The sequence below is a fragment of the Micropterus salmoides genome, unplaced genomic scaffold, assembly GCF_014851395.1.
Source record: "Micropterus salmoides isolate LMB-PRFRI ecotype aquatic unplaced genomic scaffold, ASM1485139v1 Ms_hic_scaffold_10, whole genome shotgun sequence".
In the NCBI taxonomy this organism is placed as follows: domain Eukaryota; kingdom Metazoa; phylum Chordata; class Actinopteri; order Centrarchiformes; family Centrarchidae; genus Micropterus; species Micropterus salmoides.
In genome coordinates this window covers 33,321,424-33,342,068 of record NW_024040041.1, presented here as the reverse complement: position 1 = coordinate 33,342,068, position 20,645 = coordinate 33,321,424, and the positions used below count along the sequence as shown (strand labels likewise).

Here is a 20,645-nt window from a genome sequence, read left to right as displayed (position 1 = left end):
CTCCTCTCTGACAGTAAACTCAACATCTTTGGGTTGTGGACAAAAAAGGAAATTTGAGGATGTCCTCTTGGACTTAACTTAACAAGTTATAGAGATTTATATAACAAATTGTAGTGATATTTATTTACTCTGTTAGACAGTAACTGTATGGGGTGCAGTTCCTCACTGTGGCCACAGAAGGGCAGTGAACACTCATGACTCTTAATACACTCAGGTGAACCATCAGGACATGAGATGCACTCATGTTTACCGGCAAAACATTCATGATGTTGGTATTTATTTACAGGACTGTTTTATTTTATCAACACACTTCATGATGCTGGGCTTTTTAAAATGTATTATTATAATGTATTAAATATTATTATTATTAATACAGATATATTAAACATTGACACTGACTAAATATGCTTATTGGAACCTCTTTAAAATGTTAAATATATATATATATAAAATATTATTTATATATATATATATATATATATATATATATAAATAAATAAACTAATCTGTGTAAGTATCTGTATTACTCCCAGTGAGGAATGTGGAGTGGTGCATTGTTGGATTGTGCTCTCGTCAGCAGAAACGCAGCAGGACGGGGACAGAAAGGTGCCGTAAGTCTTCCACTGTTAACCAAGACAAAACAGGAAATGGGCTCATTTTCCACCAAAATAAGAGTATTGCTATACGGCCATTATATCTATGCACGCAGATGCATTTCTTATAGATTTTTTGTTACCCGGTCGTTATCATGGTTGGACTTTTATCAGTCAACTTAACAAAACAATCTTTTACCTCAAGGTCCATTTAGTTCTGGAGCTTTTGATCAAATCACTGAAAGCACTCAGAAAATAAATGGCATGGGACCTGGGCTCCACCTGCTGATAAAGATCCTGTGATCAAATCAAAAAGCCCAGAACCAGGGACTGAAACGGACCTGTGGGTGCGCTTGTTTTTGTGTGTTTCTGTTGTTGCCTGTTTGTCCAGGTAAAGTGTTTGGTTACTAGTTTGTTACAGAGGAGGTTTTAACGTTTTCATTTTTCTTAAGCACTTCATGGTCCCAGACTGTGTCTCTGAATTACTGCGTCCTCATAAACCTGCAGTCTCAGGTCTTTGTGCAGGACTCCAGATGTTGCTGTGACACTCATATTTAACTCACATGCTGTCTATTTCTTCTGATCATCCTTGAGATGGTTCTACACCTTCATTTGAGTCCAGCTGTGTTTGATTATACTGATTGGACTTGATTAGGAAAGCCACACACCTGTGTATATAAGACCTTACAGCTCACAGTGCATGTCAGAGCAAATGAGAATCATGAGGTCAAAGGAACTGCCTGAAGAGCTTTGAGACAGAATTGTGGCAAGGCACAGATCTGGCCAAGGTTACAAAAAAGGTTACAAAAAAATTTCTGCAGCACAGAGTGGCCCGACGGAAGCCTCTCCTCAGTGCAAGACACATGAAAGCCCGCATGGAGTTTGCCAAAAAACACCTGAAGGACTCCAAGATGGTGATAAATAAGATCCTCTGGTCTGATGAGACCAAGATAGAACTTTTTGGCCTTAATTCTAAGCGGTATGTGTGGAGAAAACCAGGCACTGCTCATCACCTGTCCAATACAGTCTCAACAGTGAAGCATGGTGGTGGCAGCATCATGCTGTGGGGGTGTTTTTCAGCTGCAGGGACAGGACGACTGGTTGCAATCGAGGGAAAGATGAATGCGGCCAAGTACAGGGATATCCTGGACGAAAACCTTTTCCAGAGTGCTCTGGACCTCAGACTGGGCCGAAGGTTTACCTTCCAACAAGACAATGACCCTAAGCGCACTGCTAAAATAACGAAGGAGTGGCTTCACAACAACTCCGTGGCTGTTCTTGAATGGCCCAGCCAGAGCCCTGACTTAAACCCAATTGAGCATCTCTGGAGAGACCTGAAAATGGCTGTCCACCAACGTTTACCATCCAACCTGACAGAACTGGAGGGGATCTGCAAGGAGGAATGGCAGAGGATACCCAAATCCAGATGTGAAAAACTTGTTGCATCTTTCCCAAAACGACTCATGGCTGTATTAGATCAAAAGGGTGCTTCTACTAAATACTGAGCAAAGGGTCTGAATACTTATGACCATGTGATATTTCAGTTTTTGGCTGCAATGAAACAAAGAGTGAAAAATTTAAAGGGGTCAGAATACTTTCCGTACCCACTGTATATGTGAGATGAGTGAAATAAAGACTAAAATGATAAATATCTCTATTTTGGTTCGAGCAGATTGACCAAAATGCTAATAAAAATTATGCTAATGAGTTAGAAAAGACTAAAATTATGCTTTAATGACTTGATTGTCTTTTGACTAAAATACCCAGACTTTTAGTCAACTAAAACTTTATTAAAAAATACTATACAGTGGACTAAATATGACAAAAACTAACACGGACATTTGACACGGGACTAAGACTAAATTTTAAAATGGCTGCCACAAAACAACCTGCCATTCCAGATCAGAACCGCCCGACTCTTTAACGCTTTAAATCACTGTTAAAACACATCTCTTTGCTTCCTATTTTCCTTCGACTTAATTACTTTTAACCTGTAAAGCAGCTCGGTGAACCTTGGTTGTTTTAAGTGTGGATTTAATTTGTTAAAATGCGTGTGCAGCTTTGGTTTGTGGGAGATTCTTCTAACACGTAGGTACTGTAGCAGAGAGCCTTCAGTGTTGCAGCCCCGTGAGGCTTCCTCCCTCCACATGTTTTAATGAAACTCCTCAAACGCCATCTGTTCACCACAGCAGGAGTGTTTCTGAAAACATTTATTGTCGTGTCGTGTGAAGTCTAATCTGTGTCCTTGGGTTTCATGAAAAGCGCTATATACATTTAAAGTAAAATAAAAAATATGTTATGTCCTTTTTTTTTCTGTTTCTCTTTTCATTTTGTCCTTATAGAGGCACTTTATAAACATCATTTATCATTAAATATTCACCTCATCAAATAAATATATGTGAACGTGCAGATTTGTGTGTGTTTGAACTCTTCGCACACTCAGATCTGCTCACCAGAAACCCAGAACCCCCCCCCCCCCCACCACCACCCTGCTAGGCTTTTATTTTGAAAGCTTAGACAGGCACTGCCTTAAACTTCAGTCAGCTTCACAGTGGTGGAGGATGGAGAGGAAAGAAGCTACTGTACTGCAAGAGCTTCCTCCTGCACACACACACACATTAACACACACATTCACTGTTAAAGCACCCCTCCCTTTCCTTTCAACTCTTGCAGTGAAGCAGATCGAGCTGCTGCAGCGACATCCCACCACTCTGCACCTCCAGGAACCAACACAGCAATACTAAATAACCAACAGCAGGGACCGGCTGAAGAACTATTTCACCATTGTTTTTAAGATCTGTTCCAGTCTGAATCCTGCATCTGATTTATCATTTTATATTTTTCAGTACTCGTGCTCCGTCTCTCATCAGTGGATTGTACCTCCTGCGTTCCCTGTAGAGACACGATGAACATCAGCCTGCAGCTCCCAGTAGACTAGGACCAGGTAAGAGCTCCGCCGCCGGACGCTGTGGTGAGAAAACCTTTTAATTTCACATGTTGGGTGTTTTTAAAGCATGTGCTGCTGCTGCTGCTACTACAGTAACCCGGTGGGTGTGTCGGCTTCCTTCAGCTCAGCCTGCATCTCACTTCCATCTGGATTTTTCCTTTTGTCTGCCTTTGATGCTGCACTGTGTGTGTGCGCATCTTTATGGATTAATTAAATATGGTTGGAGTCATGCTGCTGTCATGGCATCACATCCCAGCTTTCAAGCTCTGTCACACAAAATATCATTTATTATTCTGATGTTTTTCTGGAATAATTAATATTCCCGGATCATATTTGTTGTGTAACTGCTTCATTTTCTAGAAAACCCTGCGAGAAGCCGCTGAGTTAGAAATACTGCTCCTGCTGTTAACCTTCATGCCATGTCCTCCTTCCTCTGGGGGGGAACGAGGGAGCACATGAAATAATAATCAGAAAGAACGATGCAGCGGACGAAAACATAAATATTCAATTTGCAAAGATGTTCAGGAGAAAAGAAGCTTTAGCCAGCAAATAAACTGTATTTCTTCTTTTATAAAAGATTTAAATAGTGAAGGATTAATGTGGCTGATAAGTTTGACTCTATATTAAAATCCTCATCCTTAGAGAAAAATCAGGGGTTAAAATTGCGGAAATATTTTTGCGACGTTTGCTTGACTTGTTTTTAACATGAATAGATTTTCAGTGAGGAGATGAAATGTGGTGACAGAGTGTTTAGACTAAGGAAGTGTGTGTGAAGCTACAGCAACATGGCTGCCTCCAAAAACCTGCTCAGTAGTCAAAGTGTGTGTGATGAAGCTGAAGTGGCAGCAGGATGAAGGTCTTTACTTTAGGTAGGAAAACACACAGAGGTCGGATTTAAAATCTGCAGCTGCTCCTTTTTAAAACTTCAGGTTCAAACGACAAACCCTGAGACGATCCTTTTCAGACGACGTCCTCTTCGTCCTCCACCAGCACACAGCGATGGTGATGATGTTTAGAAAATATCTTTGTGATTAAAGTGATGGATCTGAGCTGCACCAACATGCTGCTGCATGACGACGGCCCACAACTGAACTATCCATCAGAGTTAGTCGTAAAACTCAACATGCGTTTTATTTTAAATCTAATGTGAAGCGACGATTTGGTGTTGATTCTGGCGGCCCCTGTGGACACGAGCGGTACTGTTTCCACGGCCTCGACTCGTCAAGATCTTGATCTTCGGAGGCGAGTGAAGTAAAGACGCAGCATGTTTTCAGTACTTTTATAAGACCGCTGTTTGCAGGATGCGTCACGATGAAGTAATTTAACCGTTTCAGGGTCTTTCCTGACTCAAAGTGAGACGGAGGTGGAACCATCGCGATAACACAACACTTTTTATAAGCGTCGTATTTTAAGACTTCTAATAAATATATGATTGAAGAAAATTACAATTACAATGTTAAAGCGTAATTTATTTTTAAATTATTTTAAAAACTAAATAAAGGTTCCCTGTTCGACGTTAAATACAACATAAAAGCAGCGTCCTCACCAGAAAAACCAACCCGTTCTCATCCCAGGGCTTCATATTCAAAATAAAACGCTAGCGTTTTGAAAACATCGCTATTTTGAAAGGGCACGTTATTAAAGTCGTGAAATGTTGCATTTTGGTTAAGTTTAGACAACAAAACTACTTGGTTAAGGTTAGGAAAAGATCATGGTTTGGGTTATAATAACTACGTACGTCAGCAGGAAGCTTCCGGCATTCTATTGAACGACCAGCAGGGGGCGACTCTTCTGGTTGCAAAAAGAAGTCCGGCTCCATTAGAAAGAAACTGTTTCTACTTCTCAGCTGATTTATTCCCTCAGTAAACACTTTCCTGATGAGTTTCTGGTCTCAGTCGCTAGTTTCAAGTCTTCTTCAACACAGCATGATGTTCATTTAGTAAATTATGGTCCCATTTAGAGGAACAGAGACCAGGAAGCAGGGGAGGCTTTAGGGCGGGGCTACAAGCTGATTGACAAGTCGCTACCATGGCGACCTGTCAATCAGGATAGAGGCGACTCGTATCAGCTGCTCTGTGTAAATTTAACCAGTGCCGCTGAAAAAGCTTATCAGGAGTCGGCTGTTCACTTTCTCTGGTGAGAACATTTAGTTTTAAGACAAAAATTTCGGCCCTCTTAAAATGACCGTTAACCACCGTCTCGTCCAAATATGGTTACTTCCGGGCACTTCCTAGTTGTAAAAAATCAACATGGCGGCGCCCTATTGGCCAAACTCGAGGCTTCAAAACGGCAGTCAACAAACCAACGGGTGACAACATCCTCTTATATACAGTCTATGGTTAACACAAGATAACTTACGTCACTTGCAGAACTTGTGAAGTTTACGTAACTGGCCTAACTTCAATAAAAATATTTAATGTTGACGGTCTTGTGGTTTAAATTCGGGGCTCTGGGAACGGGTTGAAATATGCAACGTCTGGTTAGACTTTCAAAATAAAACTAGCGGTTAACGCTATGAAACAGGTGGTTAACGTTGTACAAAAGTTGTAAAACATTATAAAATGTCACAACCCTGTCAAGGTTTGGGTTAAAAGAACTACGTTACTTATGTGACTTACTTAAGTTAAGTATCATCACTAAAAGGTATCAATATTGACTCCTCCGCTCCACCCTAACCACACCCTTACTCGGACGTTTATAGCAGTACTTTTAGCACTGAACAATGGCACTAAAGGGCTTCGCCCAGTGCGTAGATTTATGACACGGACCAACTATATCGGTTGTTTGTTTAAGCAGCTTATTACAAATTCACGCTTACTGCTAGGCTGCGACCTCTAGTGGGCGTATGACAGGAGCAAAGCAGGAAGTCAGGTGACGCAGTAATAAAGAAAGCCTGTGTAAGGCAGTGGTTCTCAAACTGGGGGGTGGGGCCCCCTGGGAGGACATGGTACCACTACGGGGGGGTGCGTGGATGTTGAGCCGACCTAAGGTTGCATGAATGTGATTCATGTGGTGACAAGCAAGGCTAATTTACTAACCTGCCCGTGTTAAAGGTTGTTAAATTGTTAAATCTAGTTTTGCTGGAGTCGGGGGGCTCAAACGTTTTTTCGTCTTCTAAAGTGGGGCGTGACAGGAAAAGTTTGAGAACCGCTGCCGGTCGGGGGACAGGGTAGATGGACGGATAAAATTAGCCTATTAAAGTTAAATAATATAACTGACTTACATCACGAGTGAAGTCGTGTACTTACTTTAACCCAAACCGGGATGTTTTCCTAAACCCAACCAAACTGTGGCTGTTTCACAACGTTAACCGTGTCATGTCATGTGACTTGCATCACAGGAAACGCTCATATGTGTCGGTAACCTGTTTTGTCCTCTAGTTATGAGGACGTGTTGCAGAAAAGCTAATGTGTTCAATTACAAAGTTAATCAGCAAGTTGTTTAAAATCAGATCTGATGTAACATCAGCTCCTGTTGTCACGTACAGTTCAGGCTCCTCTTGTCGCTGATGTGAGATCCTGGATATTAAATTTTCATCTTTCTGTAGCGTCGCAGTGATATTTGTTGTTACTGAAGCAAGTCACATGACCTGATTAAGCATAAACTGAATATTCTGCTGCCAAAATATTATTTATTTAGTTCCCCTCCAGTTAATGAAGCATTTAAAATGTTTGTAATGAACTAATAACACTTTCTACAGATGTCTGTTTAAATTTAATTTAAACTTCCGTACATTTCAGCTTGTAGTCTCTGTACAGGAGGCGTTCACAAACCCCCGACACTGCAATGCCGTTTTACACCTGCTGGTGATAGAAAACTCTATTAAAACATGGAAAGGCAGAAAAAGCACTTTTGTTTTTAGTGATTACTTAACGAGGAAAACCCTGTCACACACCCCAGCCAATCAGATGGCTTCAGAGCGGACGAGAGGACGGCTGGTTTAGGAAGAGTGACGTTCTCTCGTTAGTATGCAGATTATATGTTAATCACGCACTCATTGTCCCCTCAGAAGATTGTTGTTGAAAAACACATCAGAATGTAAAAAATATCAAAATAAAGGGAAATAGTTTTTAATGCCTCTGTTTTTATTGAAACTGTGAAACTGTTGTAGCCCCGTAGATTAACTATGACTTTACATGTGCTCAGCTTCAGCCTCTGCCGTATGTTTTGCCCTCTGGCTGTTGAGGACCTCCTCAGGCCTGCAGCTGTGGCCCCGGGGCCTTTGCCCGGTTAGTAATTCAGCACTGGGTTGAGAGAGATGAAAGAGGTTTCTGACGTCGGTTCTGGTGCAGCAGTCGGTCTTATTCTCTAGAAAAGTCTTGGAACAAGTTGATTTGTACACTGTAGATCATTACATGTCCACTTCTTCTTTTTTACTCAAAGAGCTCTGACACGTTTTGGTTTTCAAACTCGACTGCCTGAGTTTTCAGAAGTTCTGTAATAGTTCTACAGCCACCTCTTCTTAAATTAAATAACTAACTTCCAGTTAGTCCTGCCCACGTCGTAATTTAATTTGTTGAACAAATACAGATCGTGTCGTCGCTCATGCCTACTAATTATGCGCTGCAGATGAGTCATGTATTCAAATTCCAACAAAATACAAACGAGAGAAGACTAGTCCCGCCGGAGGAGGAGGGACCTGACAACGGCCTTATACATGTAAACTGAAACAGATTTGAAATGTGTTTTTTAAATCCTCTTGACTTGAAATGGTAAGTAGTATAAATGTAGTTAAATTGTTGAAACTGCGAGTTAGAATAATGCAGAAATGTATCTCAGACTAGTTAAGGGAAGTTTTCTTGCAGTGAAAATTTGTTATAACTCAAAGTATGAAATAGAAACAAGACATAAAAAGATCAACTAACTAAAAGTTAAGACAACTAAAACACTGTAGATATATCAAGTTTATGAACTTTAATTTGTGAGTTAAAACAAAGACGACCTCGAGTTAAACTAACTTGGAAATGTCTTACAAGTTACTTCTAGGATTCAATGAACAGAGCTTGTAAGTATTTTAATTAAACCCCTGAAAGCTAATATTGTGAAATATTCTGCATCCCAAATGTTATTTATTCCTAAAACTGACGAAATATGTACATAAATATGGACGTGTTAGTTATTTATTCCAGTAAAGCCCTCCATCTAAACCCCCCTAAGGTCTTCAGGTTATACAGACTGACACCCCTGAATCTGTTGAGCAAATAAAACGGAGGAGGATGACACTGAGCTGCCATTATCCCGTATTTAATAACAGATCTATATCAAGTGGATGCATCAGCTAACTGATGGTCATGAAATAAACATTAGGGAAGCATGAGTCATTACGCCGCTGCTAAAAACAACACACTGATGGCTTTAATGCTTTAATGGTTGCGTCTTTCTGCTAATTTCACCCCCCCCTGCCTCGTAAGTGTCCGACGCAGCTCGATGCGGCCGACGCTAATCCTGCCACTTAGCGAGAAAAGAATGACAGCAACAGCAGGTTAATTGCTGTGAGAGTCGGCTGTTTAGACCCCTACCCCCCCTTTAAATGATCCTTCAGCGTTTCATTAACCTTTTCTGACCTTTCACCTCTTCTTCAGCACTGAATGTCACTTCAGCAAGCTTCCCCTAACTTTCACTCTGCAGAAAGCAGCAGTGGAATTCAGATCCTCTATACTGCAGTAAAAGTACTAACACCACACTGTAAAAATACAGCCAAACTTTTATTTAAGTGTGAATGCATGAGCTGTCGACCCCTGGTGTTTCCAGCCTGTCTGTTCTCTGAAAGATGAAGGCTTTCTGCAGAGGTCCTTTGAAGAACAGTATCTTGTAACATGTTTTAAATTACACTGCAGCTCCAAAGCCCCTCAGGCTGCTGTAACAGAACACACACAGTCACATAAAGTGTAGCTCGGCAAGAAAAGACTGCTTTGGTCAGCTATTACAGCAAAGCAGCGCCGCAGCGCTGGGTCCTCGGGGGGAAACACAAGTCATCAGTAGAGTCCTGGCAGGCCATTACAATATTCAGTGTGTAGGTGCTGCAAAACACACACAGCTTCCTCCCAAATCTGCTCTTTAAGAAGCTGTTCGTCCTGCAGGCCGTCGCGCAGATCAATGAGTCTCTGCCTGAGTGATCGGTGGCAAACGTAACATCCACGCCGCTGAGAGGAGGAACAGCATTTGATCAAGCAGCATATCACAATAACATTTATGTCCAAGAGATACAAGAGCGATGGGATATAAAAAGATCAATAGGAGAAGATATAAAAAGAGCAGCAGCGTGGAGGCGGCTGCAGGAAAAGTCCTATCAGTGGTTTATCATAACGCATTTATTGGTGCATTCAAATATTAACAGGAGTTATACTGGTGTGTATAGAAAAGTAAACCACGAGGATTTAATTAAGTCTGCATTTAAATTGTTAAACAAAATAAAACATTAGTAAAAAATACTACAATAAATGTTTTATAATTCTTTAAACGATTCAAAATATCTATTTTAGGGTTAAGCTTTACTTTACAGGTCTCAAGATCTGAGCAGTCATGTTTCCTTACCTGTAATGTCTTAATAATTCTGTAACTGCCTTTCTATTTAATGTGCTGGAGAGATGTCAGAAAATAAAACCGGAGTTCTTTGAAAGATTTTCTAACATCTTCATGAAAACAGTCAGAGATCCACTTAAATCCAAACCTATTCATTATTTTCCACACGGCCTGCGGCTCTGTCAAGGTGCGGGAGTTTTCTTCTTGCAGTCAGAAGAACTTCCTCATTTAATACCGGCTGCGACGGCGTGGCTGGATTTCTTTTCACCTTGTGTCATGATGGAGACACCTACCGCAACCACCTAAGATGCAGTCGTAGTTGAGATCAAAATGAAGGCAGAGTTTGAAGATGGGTGCAGTCCGAACAAGGTTACTTATTGAAAAGCTCTTGCCCGTGTTCATAAACAGTGTAATGTCTGACAACTTCAGATCTCATTGTTAAAGCCAGTGCTTGAAGTGGGCGGTACTCACCAGTACGCAGTCTCGGCACTTGCGTACCGGCACTTCTCACAAGCTGCCGGTCCTCTTTTCTGCCCTCGCCATATCAGGTTCTCAGGGCTCTATGTGATGCTCGTTCCGTTCTGTGTATAGGCCGGTTACAGGACTGTTAATATTGTTGGTTATATTGTTTTATGGTTCTTCTGGTTTAAAGAGGCGTTCATTGATCTGTGAGTCTAAAAATCGGTGACCAGTGGGACTTTAAACAAATCCTCAGTTAAAGTCCACCTACACAGAAGACCAGAAACCTCAGCAGCTGGCAGCAAGAAGCTGTTGAGTCATTGGAATAAATCAGCAACCTTAAACCCACGCAGATGGATCTGTTATAAATAAGTTGCGCACGAGGTAACAAACGTTTCTGTTGTTGCTCTTTTGGAAAACCAAGATGGTAATCGTGTAACATATGGTGATTATCAAACTAATTAGCATCAAAACCTGAGAAAACATCTTCATTTCCGACGGAACAATCTTTTCACACGATCTTCTTTAACAGCAGGAGTTTATCGTGGGATTAGCTGTTCAAGTTTATTTCTGAGCATCTTATGGACTTATCTTCCGTATTGGCTGGACAGTTCAAAGTTCATCCACACAGGGTCCTTTTAGTAGCTGTTCTGGAGCTTTTAATTGTAACACACGATGTTAAAAGTTGTACCGAAAGTATCTGAATGCTGAACAGTTGACGAGAAGTCCTCAGATAAGTGGAAATTCCATGAAAACTGGACAACTCCATCAATAAAGGAAGATTATGTAATACGATGATAAGGTCCAGAGGAGCTGCTGAAGCTTAATTTATGCACTTATGAGTCAAAATTGCACTTCCGTCTTCTGAAACATTGTGTGAAGTTCTGAGACTTCCACCTTTGGTTTTTGCGTGCAGCTTCCCTTTGGTTTGACGGCGGGGAACAAGTTTTAATAATGTTAGCTCATTGAAGTGCAGCAGTTTTAATATTCTCTCTCAAATCTCTCTTGACTCGAGCCTTTATTAACGCTGCAGTGACTGAGTAGAGAAAAACATTTTTGTATATGTTCAACCCAATGAACACATATTAAAGTGCACCAACCTTCCTTTCTTTAAAAAAAATTATACAACAAAAGAACGAACAAGAAAACAGCCAACCATAAAAAATAAAAAATGAAATACTACCATTATCAAAACCAAAGAAATCTTTGACCTGAGACAACGTAAACACAAAAACCTGCATCACACATGCTCTGTAACAAAAAGTAATCAAATCTAAGTAATATCCAAAAGGTCGCTTCTACCTCCTGATGCTTGTTTCTGTTCTAATGAATGAAGATTTTATTGCTTTCAGAGTTTATGGCGTTTTCTCTAGCAGGCTTGATGCCACTTTTTCATCTCCGATACCGACTCCTGGGCTTTGGGTGCAGGCCGATACAGAGTACGATCCGACACCAGTGTAAGATAAATCAGCTGTGTTCCTCACTGTGCAGAGGAGACTGGGAGTCATTCATCACGTGTAAGATTTGGAGTAATTCACCGTCTGGCTCGCAGCTCCTTTTATCTCCTTAGCTCTTGTCTTCACCTATGCCATAGAGGTAACGTTTCCAGCTCGTCACCGGCGCCGCTCTCCACCAGCTGCAGCGTAATGTTGCTCAAACTTGGGTGGAGCGAGCTAACCCACGAAGTTAGACAGCAACCGATGCAAGAGCACGTTACCGATTGCTAAGATTAACTCCAGATTTATAGCGACTAAACCTCTCTCTGTGGAACCTCTTCTGCTCGAGACCACGACTCTAATACAGGCAAACATCAAGCAGCGAAATAAGTTATTACTTCAGCTCTGCATCTGTCCTGTATCCTTTCAGCTGTCAGCTTTAGCTTCTTTCAAAGAACTTGCATTGTACATTTTCTTATCTTATAGTTCACAAATGAGTCTAAAGTTGATATTTTAGTTCACTGTTGACTCATGTGTAGTATGATATAACTGAAGTGAATGGATCGGCCCATAGATCAGCCTTATGTCACCGATAATCGATCCAGCTATTTGGCTTAGAATCGGACCAATATCCATATCGGATCAGTGCCGTCCCTACTTCCTGCTCACATGGAGGCATTTTTTCGGTGTTAAAATCAAAGTTCAAACTGCTCATCTGTGTTTTGTTCAAATCCCAATTCTGATTATTTTAACATTGTCTTCTAACGTCCATTTATTATTATTACTTAATGGCAGCGGTGAGATGTAATGGAGGACATGCGCTTAAGTACAAACTCAAGGTACTTGTAATAACCGACTATACTTTACAATCAGGATCAACTATTCTGAATACATACACAGGAGAGGTGGAGATAACGAGGAACAGGTGAAAGGAAATGAAGTGAGAGGTACAGTAGGTAACAAAGTAAATCAGGAAATACAGAATGAATGAAAAGAAGACACGAGGAAAAACATGATCAGATACAGAGAACAAGAAAACACAGAGACAGGCAGAGAACAGGAAATAACACCTAAAATCACAATAATAAAACACTGACAGGGACCATTTTATTGCAGCATACGTACTTGTATTTTCCACATTTATTTATATTGAGCTGATAGTACTTACATAGTTTTACTTAAGTGAGTTTTACTTAAGTTTTGGAATGCAGCACTTTTACTCGTGATGGAGTATTTTCACATTGTGGTATTAGTATTTTTACAAAGGATCTGAACACTTTTTCCACCACACTGCTTCTTCGACCACCATCTTCTCTGGTGTTTTGCCTTCAACATTTAAAGAGGTGGTATTCTGCTCATTTTCAGGTTCAGAATCTTATTTAGAGGTTGTACCAGAGCAGGTTTACATGGTTTAATATTTTTGTCATACTGCACATTGCTGCAGCTCCTCTTTTCAGCCTGTGTTGAAGGCTTCGTTTTAGCTATGGAGTGATACATCTTGTCTCTAAATGATCTTTGTTGGGAGTTGCACATGCTCAGTTCCTAGTTAAGGACTACTAACCAATCAGAAGCAGAGAAAGGCGGGTCAGCGAGAAGCCCGTAAACAGCTCAGGTTCAGCCGTACGTGTTGCCTACCAGCTTGGCAACATGGACTGGAGCGAGAGTTTCAGAGCGGTGAGTTATTAATCTGTATCCATAAAGTTTTAACTGAGCTCTGTCTCTACATCACAGGAACAACTTTATGTCCACTGACTGCCTGGAGGGTAGCTAGTGTTTGGAAGGGAGAGGAGAGCTGTGTGCTGCAGCTCGCTGTTTCTGAGGGCGTGTCGGAGTAGCCGCTTGGCGAGCGTTATATGAAGCGCGTTTAGCTTTAGGGAAGCGGCTGGACTACAAACGAACTGTTTTCAGTTCAGAGCAGAGTTTTCTGTGGGAGATGGGAACTCCCTTTGGGCTTTTTCACTTTGCAAACATATTACGTGCATAAATACGTTATATAACTCAATAAAGGAGAGGGGGAAAAAGCACAAAAGCATAATGCCACCTCTTTAAAACATCTTTGTGAACATTAAACTACCTAACAATTATAAAGTAATTAAAATCAGCTTTACTTTCTGCAGTACAAGACAAAATGCTGTGTACAAAGTAACCAGTAATCCATTTTATAACAGTGATCGATGATCAAAACAATCCATTGATAAATATGAAGTTGTTAAATCTCTGACTCCCTCTCTTTAAACCTTTTCAGACAGCGCTCATCCTTCAGCTTTTCTTCAAACACTTTACTTTGTCTTCACCGTCTGATGGCCACCAGTCCCAGCGCCGCCCAGCCGTCCAGTAGCATGGAAGAGTCCCACCAGCCACAACAGCCAATCAACACGCAGCAGGACGGAGAAGTCGGCCAAGCCGCCGTGACTTCTCAGCCGGTCAGCGCAGAGCAACAAGCTCCGCCCCAGACGACACACGCTCCTGATGCCAAACACACAGAGGCGGGCAAAGACCTGGACCACCTGACAGTGATCAGTGACATGGAGAACAGTAAATATAACATCTGTCCTGCATCTGTGCATGACCGTCTAGATGTTCGGGGTTTTACCATATTTCCTTTCTCTATTTGAATGAATCCACTGTTGCTTATTGATTTTATTCTTCCTACTGTGATTAGATTTCCTTCTTTATTTCACTCTCTTCTAACAGTGTTGATAGGCCGACTGAGTGAACTGAAAAACCTTTTGTTAAAAATGAAATTGAAATCGAATTTTGGTGTGTCAGTAATTACAGGCAGGCAAAACAAACAACAAGAGGCAATAAATTTCAACAAAAGAACAGAAAGTAAGCGCAGGATTGTAAGAACGTTTTGTACTCAAGTACTATCTTTAATAAAACTTTTAATTGACTTGATTATTTTCATTTCTGCTACTTTTTACCATTCTACTACACCACTACATCTCAGAGGGACATATTGTACTTTTCTTCCACATCACAAATATACAAAGATAGTTTAAAAAAGAGTTTAAGAAAGATTCCATAAGTGAGTTGCTCAAGTTACACATTTTTTTGCACATACAAATTAAATTTTTCAGTCCTTTTTTTTAGTAGTTCTCTCTTCTAACTTCTTCTCCTCCAGGTAACGGCGTAGGCCCTGTGAGGGTCGACTCATCTCCCACAGTGTCCTCTGTGTCGCCCAAGCTATATGCTAAACCAGGCAGTCATGCTAACGGTCGGCCTGGTTTGGGCAGCCGGTCTGGCTCTTTAGCGGCGGGCTCACCGAGGCCCTCGCTCACCCGCCAGCCCAGCGCAATCACTGAGGCCACTGTGGACGGGTCCAAACCGAGGGACTACCTGATCCTGGCCATCCTGTCCTGCTTCTGCCCACTGTGGCCCATCAACATCGTAGCCCTCACCTTCTCCGTGATGGTACGAAAAATTGAGAGAGAAAACGCAACAAATGCTAATCAGAGCATGAATAACTAAAAGTTTGTTGCCTAAGAATGGTGTTTTTACTCTACTAATTTGCAATAGCTAAACAGTTTTCTAAGAAACATAATGATGCCTGGATTATGTTTTTTAATGTCAGCATCATGAGGAAACATTTTCAGTGAATGAATCTGTAGTATTATCAACGTTATAATACTCTATTCAGGTGTAAGCTAGCAGAAAAACAGCCCCGCCACACTACAAGCTTATAGAGTTGTGTTGACAAATTTACAGTGAGATATGTGTGTCAAAATTTCTTCATCGTTTGCACTCTGTTCAGTCCCGAAACAGTCTGCAGCAAGGTAACATCGACGGGGCTCGCCGTTTGGGCCGCAATGCCATGATTCTGTCCGTCGTCTCCATCTTAGGAGGGATCGCCATCATCGCCGCTGCGATCGCCCTCAACTGGGGATGTAAGTAACATCTGGCTTTTTAACCCCGTCAGACCTTATTTTCTCATGATTTAGGGAACTTGGGGGTGGGCATCTTCGGCATCTGGTACCAACGTACATCGTCCCCTTTTTGTGCCATTGTTCATTGCTAAAAGTAGGCCTAGTAAGGATAACAAAAAAGTCCATGTATAGAGTAAATAGGGATGGACGGGTGTGTTGGAAACTGGACTTTTATTTAGGAAACAGGAGTGTGGTTCCTGTGTGAAACAAAACAGTCACCATTCACTCTTTTTAGTGCAGTTACATAAGAAACATAACTTCGGTAGATATTTTTAACCCAAACCATGATCTTTTCCTAAACCTAACAAAGTGGTTTTGGTGCCTAAACCTAACCAAATAGCAACGTTTCACAACGTAGAACAGTGTTTTTATTTTATTTATTTATGGTTTGTTTTATTAGGGACCGATACATTTAACGTAGATAAACTGAAAACAGGAATCCGACGTATGTACCATTGTGTTTTTAGCAGTTGAACTATTTTGAAGGGCTTTTAAAGAAATAAAACATTAAAACAGTGATGGGTGAAAAAAGGACAGAAGAAAATACAATACATTACAGTATAACACAAGATAAATGGAGAGAAAATGAGTAAATCAAAATGCAATGAGAAACATGTAACACTAACTACAGTAGAATGTGTTTATTTATTCTTACTAATTTGACTGTGTAAACCCTACACATGCTAAACACCCCCCCCCCACACACACACACAAAAACCCCACATGTTTTGCACCATTTAATCAAATGGATATGTAGTTTATATCGATCAATACAGATTCTTGTAAAACACTACTCTAAATTCAGCCTAATTTTGAAAACGCTGTCACTTTCAATAGAGTTTATACACATAGCAGGACTGTAATGGTATGACTGCCAGTGAGCTGAAACCACTCAAGGGACTTTAGGCTCCTTCCTTAGTGGATCTGTGACAGTTCGCCCTCTCTTATTGATCCATTCACTGAGGTCTGAAGGAACACAAAGGCAATTCACTGAACATAAACACTGCTTTAGCAGAAGAAGCCAAAATGTCCTTAGCTCTAAATCAGGCTGAGCAGGACGGCAGTTTGAGGGGCACAGGAGAATAAAATATATATATATATGTTATAATAATCCTACATGAGATTTATTTACATTATGTGTATTTCAAATAGTAGAAAAATTACAAAATAAGGTATATTTTAAAATTCTAATATTGCGTACTTAAAAACAAACCTAACTAACGCAATAGCATAAATCTAAAATGGCAAGAAACCAAAGGCATAATCCGAAGACAAGAGATGAAACACTTCCAAGACAAGTCATGAACACTCAACAAGTAAATGGAGCAGCCTAAGTAAATAAAACCAAACACACTGAACATAATGACATACCGGTCAAACGATTTAAACAATTGGTAACACAGAAACAGGAAGTAAAACAAAACCGTGTCACCACCAGGGACAGAACAACTAGAAAGTAAAACAGGAAGCAAGAAACTCCGACACCCCAGAACCGTGACACCTAACAGCAGCAGGTCTGAACGATGAAATTCAATTAGCTTTATGATGTTATCATTCACTTAAATCGGCTATTGATGCCACTGTGTGAGACAACAATAATAAAACGGCTTGAATGAAGCACCAACTAAAGGTTAGTTTGTGTCTGTATTTAAAGGTCAGCTGTAAGTATAGTCCTTTGAAAGCCTTCAGACACTGTGCAGTGTCCTAGCAGAGACAGACGAATGGTTGTTGTAGTGCTTTAGATCACCATAGGCTCTGCTTCTGCAAATGTAAAACTTCTTAGAGCTGAAACTCTGTAGACAGACACACCGATCCAACCCTGTTCCCTTAATTCCACTGCTGAGACTTTTCTTAATGGATCTCTGAAATCAGAACTACAGTCCCCAAAAACATCTTCTTTTCACTTTTCGATGTCGTTTTCATGAATGAACACTTTCTGGCACATGTGGCAGGACGCATAGCTTTACATGGTGTTACTGGGGCATTAATTATGCTAATTTACAATGAACAATGTATTTGTTGTGGTTACGTAACGCTGTGTTACGTTAGGAACATTAGCCACACTGTACGAAAACAAGTACGAGAAAGTTAGAATTAAGAATAGTTTCTCTTTGTTTTTCTCGTAATGTGCCACTTAATAAAAGGTTGTCTAATACATAAAAAATACTTTGAAAATCTGTTAAATTCTGTCTTTTTTTTTCTGTCTCCAGTGATATTAAAATCCTGATTTAAAATCAGCTGGAATGGCAAAATCGAATTCCCGACGACAACATCCGACCGTCACGACACCGTTTCCCTCTACGATTTTTCCTGAAGCACTACCGTTCTCAAGCGCCTGCACCGGATGAAAAACAAATAGATATTTGTTCCTGTACTTTGCTGTTGTTTTTTGCTGCACGACGAGCATGGTCTGCCTGACCCTCTACCTCCGACACGGCCGACGAAAGCCAACCACCCCCGCTCCCGCCACCGACACTCGATTTGGATGTGGAACGGGAGGAAAAGGGACGGATCACCGGACGCTCATTTCAGTCTGCTCCACAGACCACTTTCCTCTCATCCGCGAACAAGTGTGTCTGTTGTCATGGAAACGGACATCTGTCTCTACGGAAACGGGATTATTCTGATCTCTAAATGAGTTCGGCTCCATGACACAGGGTCCAGTACTGGTGGCAAACAAAAAATTTGAATCTTGGTGTTTTAGCTGAACTGAAGCTTGGGGAGACGCTGCTGCTGTGATGGTTCAACGTGAACTGAAGACGACGAACTCGAGTTTTGTACTGTGAAGTGGTGACACACACACACACACACACACACAAAGCTGGACACACCTGTTGCATTGTGGTCATAGAGAGCTGATATCACATCTCACTTTGCTGCTGTTCCACTCCACCTCTGGGACTCAAAACATCCTCTCCTTGAGGTTTTCTGTCATCGATCTTCCTGAAAAAGTGCATCTGTGTTTGAATATATTTATTACTACATATTCTAATATACAGTAAATGACAGACCTTCACATTAGAAACTCTCACCTCGGTGAGTAAAATTAAGTTTAGTGATAAAGCTGATGATTTTCTAAATTCTGTCAACAAATCTTCATGTGCAGAGCCAAACCACGTCCCTCAGAACTGTTTGACTTCCTGTTTGTGGCTCTCGTGCATTGCTCCGAGCGCATTGGTTCCTCCTGAAGACGTAAATCTTTAAAAACACCTTAAAAATATATAGTTTCATGTTTAATAAATGCTCAGTAATTTCTGCTCACGATCAAACAAACAGGAGGAAATAGTGCATTTGTTGGGGACTATTTCCAGCGGCGGATGAATCCTACTTCTGGTGCTCTAGTATTTCTAGTATCTTGTGTTTGGGGCAGCAGAATTTGGTCTGTGGGACTGAGTCTGCACATGAAATTTGTTGACAATCTAGAATATCACCACATTTATTCATCAAACAGCGGTTCATGTGTTTGCATTCATAAAACTATTCCAGCATGTACTAATATTGTCTCTTCCATAGCCATGCTATCCACCAACGTCCTCTCCAAGAAATACGTGCAGCTGCATCCATCTCAGCTCAGTCTGTGGCCATTTTGTCTGTTTCTATTTTTCATTCATCGGTAGCTAGCTAGGATGGCGTCCCCTTTCTTAGGCGCCCCCCAGCAGGGAAACAGCTACTTCCTGTCCAGCCTCTGTTCCACCAGCTTCTGTCCAGCTTCTCCTCTCATTCTGCATTTCTTTCTTGTGAAGTGAAGCGGTTTTAATAAGTTCTTTGATGCTTTTAAAAGGGGTTTCTCATCATTATCGACAGCTGAGCCTGGCTTGTAAATGGGGTCGGCCGGGTTGTGTGGGCGGGAACTTGATACCGCGGCTCCACCCCTGTCAAGACCACTTGGTGTCAGTTTGTAACACACTGGGACCCCCCCCCCCCCGACTCGTGTGAAACAAATAATAGTTTTGTTACGTAAGTTATGTTACTTAACTTACATCCAGTTGCTGGAAAAAGTATGTGAACCCTTTAAAATTACCTGAATTTGTGCAGAAATTGGTCATAAAATGTGATCTTATCATCATCTTAACAATTGACAATGTCAATATTGTAGCCCCTCCAAAATTTCACTAATAATGTTTTCAGAGGAGCTCCCATCTTATTAAGAGGAGCCCTGCTGCCCCTGGCAACAGGAAATAACGTTTTAACTATATTACTCACAAAACAAACTGGAACATTAAAGGAGACCAATAATCTGTATTTCCAGTCCTATATTGTAGTTCTGTGACTCCTATTTGGCAGCTTTGCATGATTCATAGTTCAAAAAAAATTATTTTCTGTCTTATACTGATTCTTCATGCAGGCCTTCATTTCAGCCTCTGTCTGAAACAAGCTGTAGATGCTCCTGTCTCTTTAAGGCCCCCCCGCTCTCAAAGCTCACTGTCTTCTGATTGGACAAGACCTGAAGCATGTTACCAGGCTGCTGTTGTCACTGGGCAGAACAGGCAGACTGAGCGTTGCTGTGCCGTTGCTATGGGAGCAAATGACCATATATGGAACAGCGGCTCGTCTGACTCCGTGTGTCGTATTACGGAGCCGTTGGTAGAAAAGCTGTTCAGAACAGGAGGAAATATTTTTGCTCACAGGGATTTCTTATAAATACTTTAACCTTATTTTTTGAAACTTTGGCCATGTTTAACATGAACATCCAACATTAAAACATTGTAGATAAGTCATAAAATGTGGAAAAGCACAATAAGTCTCCTCTAATTTCGAGTTA

At 41.0% G+C, this 20,645-nt stretch overlaps 1 protein-coding gene across 1 annotated transcript; it reads left to right on the top strand.

The window, feature by feature from the left end:
- The first annotated feature begins 2,242 nt into the window (after positions 1–2,242).
- LOC119895564 (trafficking regulator of GLUT4 1) lies at positions 2,243–20,244 on the top strand. The gene is made up of 5 exons (XM_038708748.1): positions 2,243–3,537; positions 14,203–14,492; positions 15,082–15,371; positions 15,712–15,844; positions 18,094–20,244. The coding sequence occupies exons 2-5, from the start codon at positions 14,258–14,260 to the stop codon at positions 18,108–18,110; spliced, it is 675 nt and encodes a 224-aa protein (XP_038564676.1). The 5' UTR covers positions 2,243–3,537; positions 14,203–14,257; the 3' UTR covers positions 18,111–20,244.
- The last annotated feature ends 401 nt before the right edge of the window (positions 20,245–20,645 follow it).